At 37.1% G+C, this 19,027-nt stretch overlaps 2 protein-coding genes across 2 annotated transcripts; one reads left to right on the forward strand and one right to left on the reverse strand.

Annotated features, from left to right (window-relative positions):
* Nucleotides 1–5,226: 5,226 nt before the first annotated feature.
* Nucleotides 5,227–6,891, reverse strand: LOC110098088 (homeobox-leucine zipper protein HOX8-like; the record flags this gene model as incomplete). Its single annotated transcript, XM_020824800.1, has 4 exons — nt 6,850–6,891; nt 6,162–6,520; nt 5,959–6,046; nt 5,227–5,458 (listed from the first exon to the last, which is right to left on the reverse strand). Coding segments are annotated over exons 1-4 (721 nt in total), but the record flags the coding sequence as incomplete, so codon positions are not given.
* Nucleotides 6,857–17,689, forward strand: LOC110098092 (replication protein A 32 kDa subunit B). Its single transcript, XM_020824804.2, has 10 exons — nt 6,857–7,071; nt 7,176–7,286; nt 7,384–7,481; nt 7,571–7,612; nt 7,698–7,775; nt 11,632–11,710; nt 11,836–11,910; nt 12,015–12,088; nt 17,206–17,274; nt 17,364–17,689. Exons 1-10 carry the CDS (start codon nt 6,973–6,975, stop codon nt 17,446–17,448), a joined length of 810 nt encoding a protein of 269 aa, XP_020680463.1. The 5' UTR covers nt 6,857–6,972; the 3' UTR covers nt 17,449–17,689.
* Nucleotides 17,690–19,027: the final 1,338 nt, after the last annotated feature.

Consider the following 19,027-nt stretch of genomic DNA (forward strand, 5'->3'; position numbering starts at 1 on the left):
AGTGTTTGTCAATCATCAAAACATAAGACATGAAAATTGGTTTGCAATAGCAATTGTGTGATAATTTGAAGGTGACTGAAGTAAAGGATCGCCGTCAAATATTAGACAAAGAGTTGATGATGGCAGGTGTCCAGAGGTATTTTGCTAAGGCAATATGCATTCATACGAAAGTGTGCTGATATCAGATATCCTTGATTCAACGAGCCAAAGTAGTATACTATATTAGTCGCCTAATGACACATATATAGTGTTAATTGAGTTGAGGCATTATGAAGATCAAATTGTAATATTTCTTTGAAGAAGAAGTTGTAGGTGGTGCTTCAATATGCAGTAGAGAAGAGGTTAATAGAATTCGCCAAAGATATTTGACATTTTTGAAGTTGTTTGATGATTGTAACTTGTACATATGATGTAGATGTACTTTTAATTTTAAATTATTACAAAAATGAACTTGATGTACAATCTTTTGCAATGTAACTCCAATGATATTTAGAACTTGTCCCTTTGAGGAAGCTAAATTGTTATTGCATCTTTGAAACATATCATGATCCCCCCCCCCCCCCCCCCATATTTTTTGAGGGTATTATTAGACTGCTAAGGTCTTTATATCAGGGATGATTTTATCAATCACTCGCTTTCATGGAATCTTTATAGAGATAATGTTATTCACTCAGAGCACTGCTAGACCTCTATAAAAGAGATTGAGAGAATCCACCAAGGATGTAAGACCTATCCAAGGTTATATGTCAGAGTCTTTGCTCAATGACGATAACCTATGTGTAAGAGGTCGATAGGATCCACCAAGAATGTAAGACCTATCCAATATTATATGTCAGAGCCTTTGCTCGATAACGTTAACCTGTATGGAAGAGATCGAGAGAATCCATCAAAGATATAAGACCTATTCGAGGTTGTATGTCAGATCCTTTGCTCGACGATGTTAACCTGTGTGGAAGAGGTCGAGAGAATCCACCAAGGATGTGAGACCTATTCGAGGTTGTATGTCAGAGCCTTTACTCGACGACGTTAACCTGTATGGAAGAGGTTGAGAGAGTCCACCAAGGATATAAGACCTATCTAAGGTTGTATGTCGGAGCCTTTGCTCGATGACGTTAACCTGTGTGGAAGAGGTCAAATCGAATCCCCCTGGGATTGATTTTGCCTAGATTGGGAGGGGACAAATGCCGCATGTATCCTGAATCAAAAGTAAAGAATGGTCTATCTTTAAATAGTTATTATCTTTTTGAGGTCGAGATTAAGACCTTGTCCAAGGAGTAGAAGTCTAGTAAGGGACTATATAAAACTTGCAATTGATTGGAAGTATCCTTGCATTTGCTGGAATTTTCCTGAAATATCATCTTGAAGTTGAAAGCATTAGAGGATCTTTTTTATTATGGTTAGAGTCAAAGTTGCCCCCAGTCCGCATCTGATTCTTATGATATTGATGCAACAATGATTGATGTCAGGAAGTTGATGGTTGATAAGAGTGATCTTTTGAGATTGGAGCAATAGTTGCCCCCCAGTCGGGAACCACATTGTCACAGATGGCGCCAAACTGTTGCATCCTGGAGTATTCGAGGCGATAGAGAAATATAAAGTTTAATGTTATAGCGTTACAAAAATTTGGCACGCAATCAAATAAAAGAGAGGGTCTAACATTTATGAGACCAAGATTTTTACATGGAAACCCCTAAAAAGGATGAAAAACCACGGGGCCTATCCCAGTTCGAATGAATCCACTAGTATAGCAGTTGATTATGAATGAGGTCCTTCCTTGGGAGAATGCCTTAGCCTGATGTACATTTTATAAAGTACATTACATGATGTGAATACAAAGAGTCACTATTGACGTATTTGTTTGGTCGGGAGGACCATAGTCTGGTGACAGAGTTCAGAAGAATCATAGTCGGTGGGCGACATAGGTCATAAAGACCGTTGTCTGGTGACGAAGGTCGAAAAGACTGTAGTCTACGGGCGACTAAGTCAAGAGGACCTTAGTCAGTGGGCTGGATCATAGTCGATGGGTGACAGAGGTCAGAAAGACTGTAGTCGGCGGACAACGTAAGTCAGGTGGATCGTAGTCAGCGCATGACAGAGTTCGAAAAGACTGTAGTCGGCTGGCGACGTAAGTCAGGAGAACCATAGTCAACTGGCGACGGAGGCTGGAAGGATTGTTGTCTGATGAAAAAGGTCAGAAGGACGTCATCAGGTAGAAGTCCAACAATGGAAAGAAATCCATCTTCGGATAGATGTATAGCGAAAGTCTAATAACCGGTAGAAGTCTGACGTCGGGTAGAAACTTGGCGATGAGTGAAGGTCCGGCGTCAGGTAGAAGTCTGATGTTTGTTGGCGGCCGAGGAGAACTCTGACATCACTTGGGAGGAGTTTTGGCGTCAAGGGGGAACTCTGTCATTACTTGGGCCGAATTTCAGCATCCCGTAGAAGTCGAGCAGAATCTAGGTGGTGGTCGAGGAGGAGTTTCTTCTCTCCTAATCTTCTCTTCTTCTTCTTGCTTCTCCTTTCTTGGGTCCCCTCTTAGAGAAATGAGGGGTCTATTTATAGATTTTATGGAGTGTCATAGCTTGTAAATAGGTGTGAGATCGGGGGCAAATAGGGAGTGGTCGAATGGACGGCTAATATTGAATCCCTTGATCATGCACCGTTCATCAGACATTTGAAGGTCTTAATGATGTCAAAATTCAGTGTTCTTAGGCTCGTTGGATTTGTCTCGTCAAGCCGCTCGATTAGACTATAAGAATATCATATTTGAAAACCGTTTGGTAACTCAAATTATGGTTTGAACTTTCCAACAGCGCTTCGAGTGCTTGATTTGGACTCCTTTGGGCTCGGATTGAGTCGAATTTGGTGTCGTTGAGTTTGTATTTCTGAGACGCTCCGTTTGACTATAAGTTCGCTAAAATCAGAGTTTAGGTGATCCCGGATTTAATTTTTGAAGTTCCAGCTCGATTTTGCCTCGAGATTCGTGCCCAATCATGATAATTTTTTGATGATGTATCAACATTATATAAGCAATATGGCTTTTCTTGATTATTCTGTTAATTCACATGCTCTAAGTACCGTATTAAAATTAAAATTTAGCTATTGTTGCATTCATATTTGCATTTCTCATAGCATGACATCAGGATATTCTGATATATGTGAAAATTGCACTTTCTGATATGTTACAAGATTCCTATATATTCTATTCTGACTCCATCTATCTTGTGTGGATGTGGGAAATATTCTAGCCCTACTTGTTGAAAGTGGGAGTAGGAGATTATATTGTACCATTTTGTGTTGGTTATGGCCCCACTTGTTATACGCTAATATGAGAGGTTAAAGGGAGACATAAATGGAAATGGAGTTAGAAATAGGCATCAAGACATGTGCATTATCATTATGCATCACATGTTTTAATAATTTTAAATAATTAAGTCTAAGTAATATTCTGAACTGAATGTTAATAATTTTTAAATTTTTTGTATGAACCCTTAATAAATGTGAAAAAAAAGTGCAAGTAAACTTTTGATGTCAAATATTCTACAATACATCTGAAATATTTGTGAAAGTGGTTTTAAAATGTATAAGTGAGAATTCTAAAATTGAGTACGTACTAAAACCCTAGAAAATCATATTATATTAGTACTTTACAAGTTATTGAATTTTAATTTTAATTAAATTTCTATTTAATATTTTAAATGGATTTTGATATCTATAATTGGCTAAGGAAAGAAGTTTATTGAGCTAGTTCTGCTTATTTTATAAATTTCTTTGATATTTTATGAAAAGGAGAAGGACAAGCATAATAGAAAGGTGTAGAGGCAAATTCCTCAGAATCCAAGTAATTAAAGTATTATTAATTTGTTGTACGATTTTTAATTCTTTTGATATATTGATTGAAAGTAAGCTGAATTATTGTATGGATGATTTATAATTAGAAAGTTTAGGCATTTTAATCATTTTATTTGATCCTAAAATATCACAAACTAAAAAAAAGAATATCACAAACTTCTATTCTAATTATTCACATTAGCATTTTCTCCATCTCACAACTCAATACCATTGCATTTGAATCATCTCAATATAAAGCTCTGAATTCTTCCTCATTCACTTCGAAAAATAGAGGAATTATGTACATAACACCGAAAACTTACATATTTACAAAATTAACATCCCTACTAATTTTTTAAATTATGGAAATCACGTTTTTGTATGTGCCACAATGTATATGAGTTGACATTTTTTTTTATGAATTTTGACAAATTAATAAAGAATTAAAAATTACATATTGAAGGATATCAGTTTTCTAAATAGCTAAAAATTGAGGATTATGATGTAATTGTCCATAAAAAACATCCCTCAACAAAATAAGGAAAATTTAATTGATAGAAATATGCAAATTTAATGTGACAATATCAAAATCAAATTCTATATACTTGAAACAAGGGCAGCTGAGGGAAAAATTATTCTGTCAGTTACCTAACGTAGAGATACATCAGGTAGCCTATAATACGTCGCCACGTGCACTTACTTTTTCTGCGCGGCTCGACAATCCGACTCGGACCGAATCCAAGATTACTATGTTCGTGTATTGCTTGGTATTTGCTAGGTATTGCTAGGTATTACTCGGTATTGCTTGGCAATAACGATAAATACCGCTCTGTAAAGACCAATACCGAGCAATACCTAAAAGAACTCGGTATTAATACCGAGCAATACCGAGTAATACCTAAAAGAACTCGGTATTGCTCGGTATTGCTCGGTATTGCGCGGTATTGCTCGGTATTGGTCTTCATAGAATAGTATTTTTTTGTTTTTGTCGAGCAAAATGGATCAATACCTAGCAATACCGAGCTACACCAACTCCCGGGTCCGCTCCGGGTCGGGTCGTCGGGCCGTGCGGTAAAGAGTAAGTGCTATATATATATATATATATATAAAAAGTTTGTCACTTTCCCATATAAGAACTAAGGCTGATTCCGTCTCTGACTTGAAACATGTGTTTAGCTAGAGGTGCCAAAAATTGACGTGAGCCAAAAACTTGACTTGCACGACACGAAAATTTTTGGTTCACGTCAACCTAAACTTGAACTGGGTCGGGTTCGAGTCCTGATTTTCAAACTGTTTCGAATTCCTGGTCAGGTTCGAGTTAATTTGGAAACCCTAGAATGACCTGAAATCTAGTCAGTGAGCAAACGAAGAAGCGCATGAAAGGGAGAAAATTACCTTCACAGCGAGCGAACTTCCGTCGTTGCTTCTGATCAAAATGTTGTAACTTCCAATCCGAATGAAAGGGAACATTGTCCAAGGAGTGAAGTCGAATAGCTACGAAGAAGCGCACAAAAGGGAAAAACTTTATCTTTACAGCGAGCGAACTCCCATCGTTGCTTCCGACCAAAATGTTCTGACTTCCAATCCGACTAGAAGGGAACGTCGTCCAAGGAGCGATGTCAAATAACTACGAAGAATTACACGAAAGGGGAAAGTTATCTTCACAGTGAACGAACTCCCGTTGTTGCTTCCTATCAAAATGTTTTAACTTCCGATTCGACTGAAAGGGAACGTCATCCAAGGAGGGAAGTCGAAAGCTACAAAGAAGCAAACGAAAGGGAGAAAGTTACCTGCACAACAAGCGAACTCCCATCGTTTCTTTTGATCAAAATGTTGTAACTTCCAATTCTGACTGGAAGGGAACGTCATCCAAGAGCTAAGTTGAACAACTACAAAGGGTCGCACTATGCGGGTTGGGTTCGGGTATGAAAAATGACCCATTTTTGCAAATGGATCGGGTCTGAGTCGGGTTAAATAGTGCCGGATCAATTTCGGGTTGAACCCGAACCTGACCTGTGACCCAATTTGACAACCCTATGTTTAATACTTTGTCCACTAAGGGTGCGTTTGGGACGCCGTTTTTGATGCTGTACGGTAGGAAACGCAACAGAGATGGGGTTTGGATACACGCGGTCGTGCTCCGTTCTCAAACTTTTTGCGTCCCACTGCTACTTTTTCGGTCCTGAAGTATACTCCTGCTTTTTGCTGCTTTCCGCTGTTTGAGGGTAAGAGAAAGACGCAAATGCATCGTAACTTCTTCTTCTTCCTCGTGAAGTTCGGCGTTGGAGAGAACGGTGAACGAAGGGCAGGATTTTTCCGGTCAAGACTACCCGACATTCCCATCTCCAACCACCTTCCCCTTCACACCTACTGCTTTGAAAAACGGAGGTGCAGCATCAAAAAACGGAGGTGCAGCAGTGAAGTCATCGGTTAGGGAAAGGGATCGTACCTGCGAGCGGAGGCGGTCGTTGTCTTTGAAAAGGGAATCGTGGTCAGCGAGCAGAGCCTCGTAGGAGGATTTGAGCCGATCAAAGTCGCGCTCGAGCTGCTTTTTCTTCCACCGTGCCCTGCGGTTCTGGAACCATACCGCCACCTGCCGGGGTTGCAGGCCTAGCTTCTTCGCTAGGTCGCTCTTCCTCTCCGGCTCCAGCTTGTTCTCTATTTCAATGCTTCTTTCAAGCAGTTGTACCTTTTCAATTACCAGAAACCAGAGCCATTAACAATTTGCTTTGCTTTTGATAGATAAAGAAAAATCACGTACCACTTATTCAGCAAACACTAACAAAACCAGAAAGTAATGAATTTCTATAATAAATTACAAAAAAGGGTATCAAGATAATTTATTGTTACACAGCAGCAGCACAGCGGCTTGACAGTTATACTACCCAAATAAATTTTATTGATTTTTGTACAGCAACTTTATAAAGTAGCTTTCTGGACAACAACTTCACAACCTGCTTTACCGACAACTGCAGCCGTCCCAAACGAAGCCTAAAGCTTCTTAAAAAAAAAAGCTACACGAAAATAACTTCCGGTGATCTTTAAATTTCCCGCGTGCATGTCATCGTAGCGGCTCAAGTTTCCTCTCCGTCTTCAACCAGGTTTAGGGTTCTCGTTTTGTTGCAGTTGTAGTTAGGTAAGATGTCGAGCGCACAGTACGATGGTGGAGCGTCTCTATTCTCCGGTGGCGGCTTCATGCCATCTCAGGCCACCCAAACACCCGAGTCCGGCTTTTCCAAGGTACGTTGCAGGAAAGAAAGATCGAATCTTTTTTAGGTTTTATTTGATCCCCACTTTTTCTCCTCCACTGTAGATGTATCAATTTGCCCTCTTTCTTTTTTCAGGCCCGTGCAGCTCAAGGGATTCTCCCGCTTACAGTGAAACAGATCAGTGAGGCCTATGATTCCAACGATGACAAGTCCAATTTCGTTGTAGATGGAGTTGACGCCACCAATGTGATCTTATTTCCTCAAACTCATTGACAAGGTCAAATTGATATGTTTAAAAAAAAAAAGCCCTAACCCTGCATATGTCTTCGGGGTTTGTGTACAGGTGAAACTCTTGGGTATCATGATGAATAAGATAGAGAGGGTCACTGACGTTTCGTTTGTCCTAGATGATGGAACTGGGCGGATTAATGTGAATAGATGGTGGGTTCTTTGTTCTTTATGATTGCAAAATGCATGAACCCTACCCTATTCTACCTCTCTTTAATTGTTTAACCTTTATCTTTGTTCAGGGTTAATGAAACTTCAGATACCAACGAAATGGCTATTGTTCAGTGAGTAATTGTAGTTTTCTTTCTTTTGTTTATAATTTCCATGGCGTTCTTGACCCAAACTCTGTCAATTTCTCTTGATGGTAAGAAATGGGATGTATGTCACCATCCGAGGTAGTTTGAAAGGATTTCAGGGCAAACGACAAGTTGTTGCTTACTCTGTCCGGTAAGTCTTGGCTGTTTTTCGATGTCAGCTCAAAGGATATTGCAAACTCTGTTTTAGTTTGTTTTGTCTGCCTCACATGCTTAGCCATGAACCATGTAATCTTTCTTGTTATACTTTTAGAAGGAACATGTAATCTGCCCCAAGGTCCCCACAACCTTCCATTTCATGAGAAATTTTGTTTATCATAAAAGCATGCGAATAAATGATTCAAACATTTGTATGAATAGGATGATGAAAAGGCAATAATCTCTGGTGCTTTCCACGTGTCACAAAAAGGTGTCTGGAGTTGTGAAAAACTATGCCTAAATGTCCCAAAAAAAAATACTAATGCTACAGCCCATTCTTAGTGTCTTTGTTAGATTTGAAATATTTTCATGAATTTTTAGTTTTATTTTATTTCTAAGACTTACCTGCTGGAGGATCAGATTCATGAGCCCGAGCTGGGCTTAGGAATGGGTTTAATTGTCAAAGAAGATGAATTACACAGATGAATCTTTGGCCACCTACATTAACTATTGCAGTGTGTTTTAAGAAGTGATTTTCAATGCTTAGATATAAAGGTAGAGAGTTGGAATGAGGAAGTTCTATGCATAGATGGAAAATGCTTATGAGTCAAAGATTCTTGGCTGAAAGATTTGTAGGGATCCTATTTTTCATTGGAAAATTATCTTTTGTCTAGAGTGAGAATGGTTAGATAGACCAGTGATATAATTCAATAGAGCATGATTTGAAATAGCTAGATTTGAGAGGCAATGTATGCAAAACTGAAGATATGTTGGCGAAAAATCTAGATGATTTTTCACATACGGTGATAGGAATATGTTGCTCCAATAAAGCAACTTGATAAAATAGTATTGAAGTATTAGAAAGAAAAGAAATAGGTTTAATATAAATGCTTAGAAGTTGTGCAAAAGGATTTATTCAAAATAGAGTTCAATTATGATATAGTACAAAACAAAAAATGATTAGAAAGAAGATCTATAAAGCCGACCTTAAATAGTTGGGATAATTGTAAAATAAAGAGAAGAATATGATTTCAATGTTCGTCAAGGTGTGTAGAATAATTTGTTTGATATGTTGTTTGAGTTTGCAATGGTAGGAAATATTTCTTTTTATATTGTGTTTATGTTCTTGCGCAAGCACTTGCTTTTGTACAAGGTCATTAGTCATGCTTTATTTGAGAGAGAAAATTGATTTTTTTTTATTTTAATTTAGTTTGTTATCTGTCATCATTCTTATATCTTTGGTTTGCCCTAATAATTATGCTTAGATGTTGTGCATTAGGTGCTAGAGGGGAGTATACCTCGATTTGAGGATTAATTTATATGGTTTGAGCTTAGCCTCATTAGCCTTAACTAGTTCATTACGGTATGGTATATTCTCACTAGATCATGTATTTTTTAATTCACAAATGCTTGAGCTTTTAAGATTATGTTAATTTTTTTTTTTATTAAGTTATTTACCTTTAAATGAAAAAGGAGGTTTTTTTTGCTCCATTAAATTGCCATTGCTTGCAGTTACACTTATTTGATTTGGTTATACATAATTGATATCAACTAAAATATATGACATGTGCATTACCTCTCCACTATAACACACTAAGCATGCAATCTCATGCTATTACAAGTTTTATGTGTATTTGCAAATGTGTTAATCAGTTAATAAATATCAAATTGGATTTTTGCTAAGAAATATGATTCAAACACTAATTGTATGGGGCCCCATATTGGATCTAACAACTTCAAGTTGGCTAGTGTTGATATTCATGTTAAGGTTGTAGTTTAGTATGATCATCTTATTCATTAGTTTTTCTTCAATCACAAACATCTTGTTACTATGACATAGTTTTTTTTATTGAATGCCAAAATAGTTTTAAAGCATGTTTATTTTATGTTTCACACATGTTTTCCCTACTATTAAGCATTTGAGGTATTAATTAAGAACCATTTATGTGGATCATTAAGAAAATATTGATTTAAGAGTTTGTTTGTTTTTCTCCCTCTTTTCCTCTTGCCAGGTTGTGTACTACTCCCCCCCTCCCTTATTATCGGCTATAAGGAACAACAAGCTTTGATCCTATCATGCTAAAATTTGTGAAAACAACTTTTCCTCATCGGTTTATGTGCCTCACAAGAATAAATTTTCTTTCACGAACTTTCTCTCTTTAGATGCCACCCCTTCCTAATCTTCATGCACCCCCATCTTTCTTGGTTTATTTGAATCTACCCTCCTGTTTTTAGCTTAATAATATTCATCTTCTTAAAAGAAGGGTTATGGAAATTTCATCCTTAAAATGGTTTTTATATTCTCACACACTTTAGTTCTCATGCATGTAATCTAACCTTGTCGAAACAACTTCCACCCATCGATTTCCCCCCTTTCCCTCCCACTAACAATTATTAAATTCCTAATTTTGCTCCTCAAAGTCCTCTCAGCCATTCAAAATCCCAATCTCCAAAATATACTTTATCCTATAAACTTTACGTACACCACTAGCACATTGGTCCTAAAAGCTACACTTATCCCATTAGCTTCCTTCCCTCATCCCAACCATCTCCTGCAGTTCTTATGAATTTCCTTTTCATTAGCTTCATATACAGTTTTTAGTTCAATTTCTTAACTTTAACGCATCTCTTCTTGTTTACATTCTAAAGCTAGATTTTCTGGTCCTTTTTCCTTAAACTCAACAATCTCTGTTATTTCTGTTCTTTTAACAGAAATTTTATCGTAGTGGGTATATGCTTATCGTTTAATTGAGAAGTATTATGGTTCTGTCCATCTTTTAGTGATGTCATTCTTGCAACTTCTATTGTCCCAAGCTCTCAGCATTCTATATCCTTGGATGCTATCTGAGTTCCTGTTATACTTATTTTTCTGATTTTTTGTGCCTTTTAATGTCCAGTTAGTGCGGCTACAGCATTTATAAAGACGGTTATAGAGCTACGTGGAAAGAAGAACATTTCTTGACTGTTGTTGTGGATATTATTAATATTAATTTTTATGAAAAAGTCTGCCAATAACTTTTATGTAGAGACTATATTCTAGTGGATTTGGCTGTAAAAATTATATTCATACTATAAAAATTTCAAAAAAATAAATAAGAAAATATTACCCAAATAAAAGTATGCAGCAATTTGAAAAACAAAACTAAGAGATAGCTGTCCCAAACAAATCCATAGTACTTGTGAGCATCAATTCGTGAAATTGTGGAATACCATACCATGTGAATGATGCTCTGTGAAGCTTACTTGCAACAGCTTTGTCCCAAATGATAAAAAATTTTCTGTTACCCCTTATTTCTTATAGGAGTCTAATTTTTGCTTAAAATTTATTGTTCTTGGTGAACGTGAACTAGTTTATCCATTTTGCTTCACACTCTTTTCAAAATATGCTGTAGAATTAATTGACTTATGTCACTTGTATTTGATTATTTGAGAGTGTAATATGTTATCAAAATACAGTTGTAACTCTAGGATTGTTGAAGTTAGACAGTAATAAAGTGAAAGAAATGATATGATTTTATTGCACTTAATGAAGTGAAAGCTATCAATTAATGGACCTGACTGAGCCTTTATTCCACTTTTGGTTCAAGCATAAGTAACGATAACTTACTGAATTACTTCTGAATTGTTTGTGTAAACCAATGTCTTTTCGTTAACCACGTCAATCACTTCACTGAATAAACTAGAGAATCTTATCGATGCTGTGGTCTTTTCAAGGAACACAGGATCATGTTTTATGTTTCTCTAGCAGTTTAAAATAAATTTTATTACCTCATTTTCATGAGAAAACGTGAATGCTGATTATTTCTGTATCATGCCAAATTGTTTCATTCTTTTAACATCTCTATTTTCAGGCCTGTGATTGACTTTAATGAGGTGACTCTCCACTATCTAGAGTGCATCCATGTACATCTGGACAACACCAGACCAAAGGTATGATAACATAAAACAAAATCACTTTATTTCTATTCCACCAGCTTTGTTATATATCCTTGTACACCTCAAGCTCCTTTTCCTTCAAACAAATAAAAATTTTACCAGCTGGACCTCACCTGCAGGTAAATACTGTTATTGGAACTGTAACTCCAAATCAGAATGATTTTAAAGGATTTCAGACTCCTCTTACTAATCCAGTATGTTTAGAGTTGTATTGTTCCTTATATTCTGTTGAGTGAGATCATCATACTCATTAGCTAATGTTCCCTTACATAAATTTTGTTCTGATGGCTAATTTCAGATTCCAGGCATGAAATTTTCAGATAATGATATCCAAAAAAGGGTCCTTGATGTTTTCATGGAACCAGCTAGCCTGTAAGTTTGCTAACCTTTTTTTGCTTTGTTACATCCAAGCGTTTGTGGAATGCATTGTGTGTATGGAAGAAATGATTTGTTTTATGTTGACTACGTACAATGAATGTGGATCGAGAACTTCTATAGGATTTGGGTAGGCGTTGAAGTAAGTGCATTCACAATGACTTCCAATTTAATAGCCATTTGTGGTTTTTCTATATGCTTCCAAAAGATGCAATTACTTCGTTCTGATTCATTTGCTAGCTTATTTTTTGTCACAACCCGCTTGTTATGTGCCTTGGTCTATTTAGGTGTTTTAAGGGAAGCTTCTTGCTTGGGCCATGCTAAATGCTGATAGGGACGAGAAAAATGTAGATTGAGAACTTAAATAAGAGTGGGAGTGTGTTTATTACTCACTGGAACCTATTTTATGCTTTGAAAATATTTACATATAGATTACTGTGGGCTCCGAAAATTCGTCCCCGGCCTTCGCCCGCTATGCTTTTTCTTTTTTGGGGAGTTTTAACGGACTAAGTTATGGGGTAAATTTTAGAAGGCAGATGAGTTTGTAGATAAGACACTACTCAAAGATTTCTCCCTCATTTTGCGAGGACTTTATAATATGAGTTCTGGTTTCCTATAGGCGCAAGCCCCTATAGTAATTACCCCTCCCGATAACGAGAGAGAACTTTTGATTAAGGCTAGTTATCAATCAGATACATTATATCCGTAGATACGTAGTATCAGGCGTATAGTAGCAACATGGGCTTGAGAATTTGGAAATTTGAAGATTTTGGAGGATTTGATATTTAAAATAGAAATTTCACCATCTTGCACTTAAAGCGGATGGTGGGGGAATGGATGATGAACCTGATCAATACCCCATGGTTCTGTCGTCCCGGGCTATCGTGGTCCCTGGTCTACTTAGTCAGAGGAGGTAGTCGACCCAACTTGACAGAAGGATCCTTGTCTGCTGTCATGGGTTGCTTCGTCGAAGGAAACTTTGTAGACTTGGGGTAGATGTTTCTCTAAGGAGACAAATTTGAATCCACCTTAGCTAACATAGGGCATTATGTCCTGTCGATCATATCCTATTGATTCATATCTCAAAGATTTAATGCCACTAAGGAGTATATTGACTCTGGCAATAAATGTTATTTCATGGTTCCATTTGGCGGAAAAACCACTCGGTTCAGAGTCCTCCGGGTCATAACCGTTTATCCTGCGGTGCCATTTGGTGGCAAAACCGCCAGTTAGAGGACACATATCATGTCCTTACTGGCAGGAAATTGTTTGAAATGGATCATAGTGATATTTTCGACTAGGCATTAGCTCTTTGTGAACTAGAGTAGATTTTAATTTGTTCACCCTGGCAAGCTGTTGCGGAGGGTGGATGAATTTTGCTTTAAGTGATCGATGAGTGGATTTCAAATTTTAAATATTTTGGATTTTAGGGTTTTGGATTTTTTTGGGAACTTTTAATTTTGTGGGTATTTGGGTGAAGCTTAAAATATTTGGAATTTATCCCTCCGGTTGAGATCTTCGTTTAACACGACCATCATCGGGGTGATTTTAAAGTCACTTAAATATATTTGAATTTTGTGGAAGTTTAAGGACATTCTGAAATATTTAAAATTAACCCTTCCGGTTGATATCTGCATTCAACACGGCCATCACCGGGTTGTGGGGCCATTTTCATTTGAAAATATTTGTATTTTGTGGATGAACCTTGTCGACTCTGTCGAGTTATCGATAGAGGATCGGATTTCGCCATAGGCTTTGTGCATTTATTAGTGAATTCTCATTGTTATAAGCCTTGAATGTCTAATATGAATATATTAAAACAAATATACCAGTCACCACAGCCATATATTTGTTTGATAGTTCGAACCCTATTGACTCTTATTAGTTCACATATAAGGATCGGGTTTAAACTTGAATTCACTTATTGACCTGCGCAGCATCCCTAGACATCACGTGTGTAATAATAACACGCTTGCCGGGGCTAATGCGGGTGTTTGGGGGCATTTATAATTATTTGCTGAACCTTGTTGACTCCTATCTATTTGTTTATGATGATCGGGTTCATAGGCTTTATGCCTTTATTAGTGAATTCTTATTGTTATAAGCGTTGAAGGCCTAATATGAATGTATTAAAACAAATATACAGGTCACCACAACTGTATATTTGTTTGATAGGTCGAACCCTATCAACTCCTATTGGTTTGCGTAGAAGGATCGGGTTCGAACTTGAATTCACTTATTGAACACGCTCGTCGGGGCCCATCCGAGTGTTTGATTATATTTATCCTTTTGTGTACCTATGTGTGTACAAATTACAATGCATGTGCATTTTGAAATATTTGTAAACGCCTTCTGTCCGCTTGCATGGCTGTCGCGGATCCGGTGGCGTATTATAGCAGCTTTTGGATTGAGTTGTTTACTGCTTTGTTCAGGTTGATTGTCGTGCACTATTTGTATGATTTACGCAGGTAGATTATAGTGCACTAATGAATCTCCTACTTTGGGTTTGTTGATGCTTGCATTTGTTGTAATTGATTGAATGATTGATACAAATGTCATTCTCAAAAAGACTGGGATGGATACTCTGAGACCATTTTGTTTTCATCATTCGTCACTTGACTGCATTGAGAGCTTAATGTGTTTGTTTGTAGATTATCATTGACTGTCGAGCTGTCATGTTCATTGTACCTTCTTGCGATTGTTGCAATTATCTCACATTATTCAGCTACATGATCGAGATAAGTATCATGAGTTGGTTGATTGCCAATTGCATATAAATTTTGCAATCCCTTAAAGACATTGTGTTATCATCATTTATGAGTGAATGACACCTTGCAAGTCCGTTGATCCACAAGTTTTATACATTTCCACTTGCATCTCAATTGAAATGGTAGTCTCCCAATATTTCATTGGAAATATTGTATCACCATTCAAATGAGATTCCTTATTGATCTCTTGTCTTAGTTATGTTTAACTTTCAAGTTGGATTTGCATTTCTACTTAATTCTTGCTTGCATGTTGACTTCTAATGTTCTTATGGTTTAGGTTTTTCAAATTAAGTTTAAGTATAAGTTGAACTTAATGTCAATTATTTAATGTCTATTTGAGTTCAGAACAGGTCTCATGTTGTCCAAATCAAACTCAAGTCTAAGTTCTTTCAAGTCCAGTTCAAATCAAATTCATAAGCTCAATGTGCAAGCTCAAGTTCTATGTCCCCTGTAGTCCAACTCAAGTATTCGCTTGCGTTCAAATGTCCAAGTCACGTTCTTTTTTTTTTATTATTTTGTAAGTTCAAGTCATTTGTTATTTGAATTATGTTCAACTTTAAGCTCAAGTCCAAGTCCCATTTTTGTTTAAGTCCTTGTGCGCTTCAGATGAAATTTTGACAACCTCCCGACGTTTCCCCCGTTTAGGGGAAAATCTGAGAGACTAGCCTACCCCTCGTCGCTACTTTCGCTTCGGGTAGGTGTCTAACGACACTGTGGCCACAAATTCTTCGATCCCCGCCCGCTAAATGAGCGCTTAAGGGTCTTGGGCTTCTGTTGAAAAGAGCACAGGGATTTCCCCATGTGTGGGTACTTAATTTTGTTCCCCTCATGCTACATGAGCGGTCTGGAGATTACCTATCTCGTCGCAAGCGTCGTGCCAGTTTCCCTCCCTACTACGCTACGTGAGTGCGTAGGGGGTTTGCCAGCTCATCGAATAATTAAGTTAAAAATTTATACCTTGGGGACCAGCGGTGTTGGTTCGTGGATTGAGGCAAGAGGATGGGCACATTACTTCTCTTTCTTATAATCATTTAACTAAAATTAAATATAATTAATTATAATAACTATTATTAATTAAAGTAATTATAATTAAAATTAGTTAAAATTAATTTTAATTAAGATTAATCCCTAGTTTTACGAATTTACGGGATTAAGCCGAAGATGTGCGCTGAGGAGGCTACATTCACAGAGAGCAAACTCCAATTGTAACTTCCGATCAAAATGTCCTGGCTCCTGATTCGACAGGAAGAGAACATCTCTGGAAGAGCGAAGTCGAACAGCACGAAGGACCCAGAGAAGCAACGCGAAGGGGAGAAAGTTATCTTCACAGCCGTGAGCTCCTGTTCTTGCTTTGCGATCAGCCAGGAAGGGAATGTCGTCGACGGAGCGAGGTCGAAAATCACGAAAGAGTCGGAGAAGCAACGCGAAGGTGAGAAAGTTATCTTCACAGCCGCGAGCCCCCGTCGTTGTTCCCGTCAAAGTGGCGTAGCTTCCGATCCAGCGGGAATGGAACGTCGTCGACGGAGCGAGGTCAAACAACACGAAGGAGCCTTCTCTGCAAGCGACTCCTGTCATTGGTTCCAATCAAAATGTCGTAACCTCTAATCCGACAGGGAATGGAGTGTCTTCATCGGGGTAGAAAGCAAGAGAGATCCGAGCGAGAGCCTCAACTCTCTCATTCCTCCGCTATTTAACACGATGGGTAGCTCGTGCAGATAACATGCAAAGAAGAGACGTCGGCGTACGAGCGACGTGCGAGGTCTCGCGACGCTAGGATTTTTTTTTTTTTATATATATACAAAGGTCAACAATCACCTACTACATCCAAAGTATTTGCTATCTTTTTTGTCTATATTATTAGGTTTCAGGGCTGAATATAAGTGGTTAAGGAGGTTTCAACATTTATATCAGGATTTCATGGGTTTAATATGAAGGGTTTAACTTGTTCAACTTAACCTATTTAGGTTGCAAGAGAAGTACTACTGAATGGTTGGTTGTTATTAAAAAAAAAAAAAACTGAATTGATGGTTGTTTAGTCTCTCATTGTTAAGTGATATTATGGTCTATTTATATGACATTTATAGTCTTTTTATATTAGGATAGTTATGTCTTGTATTGTTGAATTATAATAATTATACATGATTTTATAATATTTTATATTATTTTAAAAATAATGCATGCCATGCTACACGCCAATGTGCCTTATTCTTTATTGACAAATATTTCACAACTCACATGTCCACAATTCACCTACCTGTGATGTGCTGATCCTTTCTCTAAATTCTTTTTGTTCCCTTCTCATTTAATGATAGCATCTGTACTGATTTGAGGTTGTTGTGTCTGCAGTGTGCGAGAACAGGGATTACATATTGATGAAGTTATTAGAAGACTTGATTTGCCACGGAACAAGATCATGTCCGTATCTTGAATTCCCTAAACATTTAACACTTACATATTTCTGGTGTCTTGTTTGCTTCCTAAAAGTTACAGAATTTTTCGTGCAGGGAAGCTATTTCATATCATAATGATCTTGGTCATATCTACTCTACAATCGATGATTTCCATTTCAAGTCTGCAATGAATGGATGAATGGTATGATGAATCTTTCTACGTCGCCATCTGCAATTGGCAATTCTCTTTGTTTTATTTTGAATGTTTTTGCTCTGCTCTTTTAGAGTTTTTGTTTTTTCTTCACAGTTTTGTTCTTTTAGTTTTTCTGGTTAAGTTCTGGCAAACTCAAGCTTTTTACAAGCTTTCAGACACCCATAATCTTGTTGTAAGCTTATTTATCAATGAAATTCATGGGCTAATTAGATCCATGTTGTTGATCCTTCTGTTTTTGTACTTCTCTAGGCATCGTATTAAATTTTCCAGCCTCTAATCATCTAACTAGATTTCTTTCAAGAATGAAGAAACTTTTTTTAGTTTTTGAAAGCTTACATTGTTTGTGAACACTACTAAACCATACTAAAGGGCTGTTTGGTTGGATGCGAAGTGGAACAAAGTAAAATAAAGTATGTAATGTATATCTTTTTAGTTTATTATTGAAGTAAACTAAGCTCGTTTAATTTTGAGCGAGAACTATTCATATCACAAGCATGCTTGCTTGACAGCTCTTACTACTGCCTCCATTCAACGCTGGCCACTACACACAACTCTCCTTGGCCTGTTGGTTGAGAGCTTAGGCTTCCAACCAAGAGGTCCAAGGTTCGAGTCTATGTGTATGCGTTGTGTGTGAGTTTGCCTTAATTGGCCTAAATGTCCCAAAAAAAAAAAACGCTGGCCACCACTGCTGCTAGTGGTGGCTGCCACCACCTGCTAAGTTATTTAAATTATTAAATATTTAACATAATATATAATATAAAATTAAGTATAAAATATAATTTTAAATATATATAATTTAAATTTAATTGAAAATTAAGTAAATATTTGACGACCAGAATATGTGAAACAATTCCATGTAATTCAAAAAGCGTGAAATCATTTCGCCCATTCAATTGAATGTGTGACATGCAACTGAATGGGTGAAATGATTTCATGCATTCCATTGAATGCATGTAATCTAATTTTTCGTATGCTTCTTTTTAATTTTTCTTTTCATTATGGTCCTATTACTATTTTAATTTATTAATATGATCCTTTTAAAAATTTTGCATCCGAATTATCGAATTCAGCAACCGAGGAAAAAAAAAAATCACAATATTATTTTGTTGCCAAACAAACATTGATCTTCACACTACTATCCATTGGAGGATTATAGCATGTGAATCGTGGAAGGCGATATGGCGTCTATGCGTATGAACCGCGAAAGGTGACACACGAAAGGGAAGGCGTGATCTCTTGAGTTGTTCGCGAGCTCACTTTTAGTGGCACGAGTGAAGCTCGAGCTTGCCTTTTGAGCTCGACTTGAGTTCAAGCTCGGGATTTCGCTTGCATGTCGAGCTCAAGTTAGGCTTGACTCGAGCTCAACTAGACTTGTTTGCCTCCTAATTTGGTCACATAAAACGTCGGTTTTTTTATGACCAGATTAGGAGAGTACATGTATTAGATACGGCCTATGTTAAGAAGGGTATATACAGACCTAAAAAGACTTTGTAATAAATATTAGAAATGATATTTTTTATTAGATTTAATTAAAAAATGACTTTTAACAGTATACAATAGATAA

Source organism: Dendrobium catenatum, unplaced genomic scaffold (genome assembly GCF_001605985.2).
Source record: "Dendrobium catenatum unplaced genomic scaffold, ASM160598v2 fragScaff_scaffold_723, whole genome shotgun sequence".
NCBI lineage: Eukaryota > Viridiplantae > Streptophyta > Magnoliopsida > Asparagales > Orchidaceae > Dendrobium > Dendrobium catenatum.

Bases quoted from the DNA above. Each gene is read 5' to 3' on its own strand.
- LOC110098092 (XM_020824804.2), top strand. From the start codon at position 6,973: ATGTCGAGCGCACAGTACGATGGTGGAGCGTCTCTATTCTCCGGTGGC. The intron at 7,072-7,175 runs GTACGTTGCAGG...TTCTTTTTTCAG, and splicing joins CCGAGTCCGGCTTTTCCAAG to GCCCGTGCAGCTCAAGGGAT. The intron at 12,089-17,205 runs GTAAGTTTGCTA...TTGTGTCTGCAG, and splicing joins TTCATGGAACCAGCTAGCCT to TGTGCGAGAACAGGGATTAC.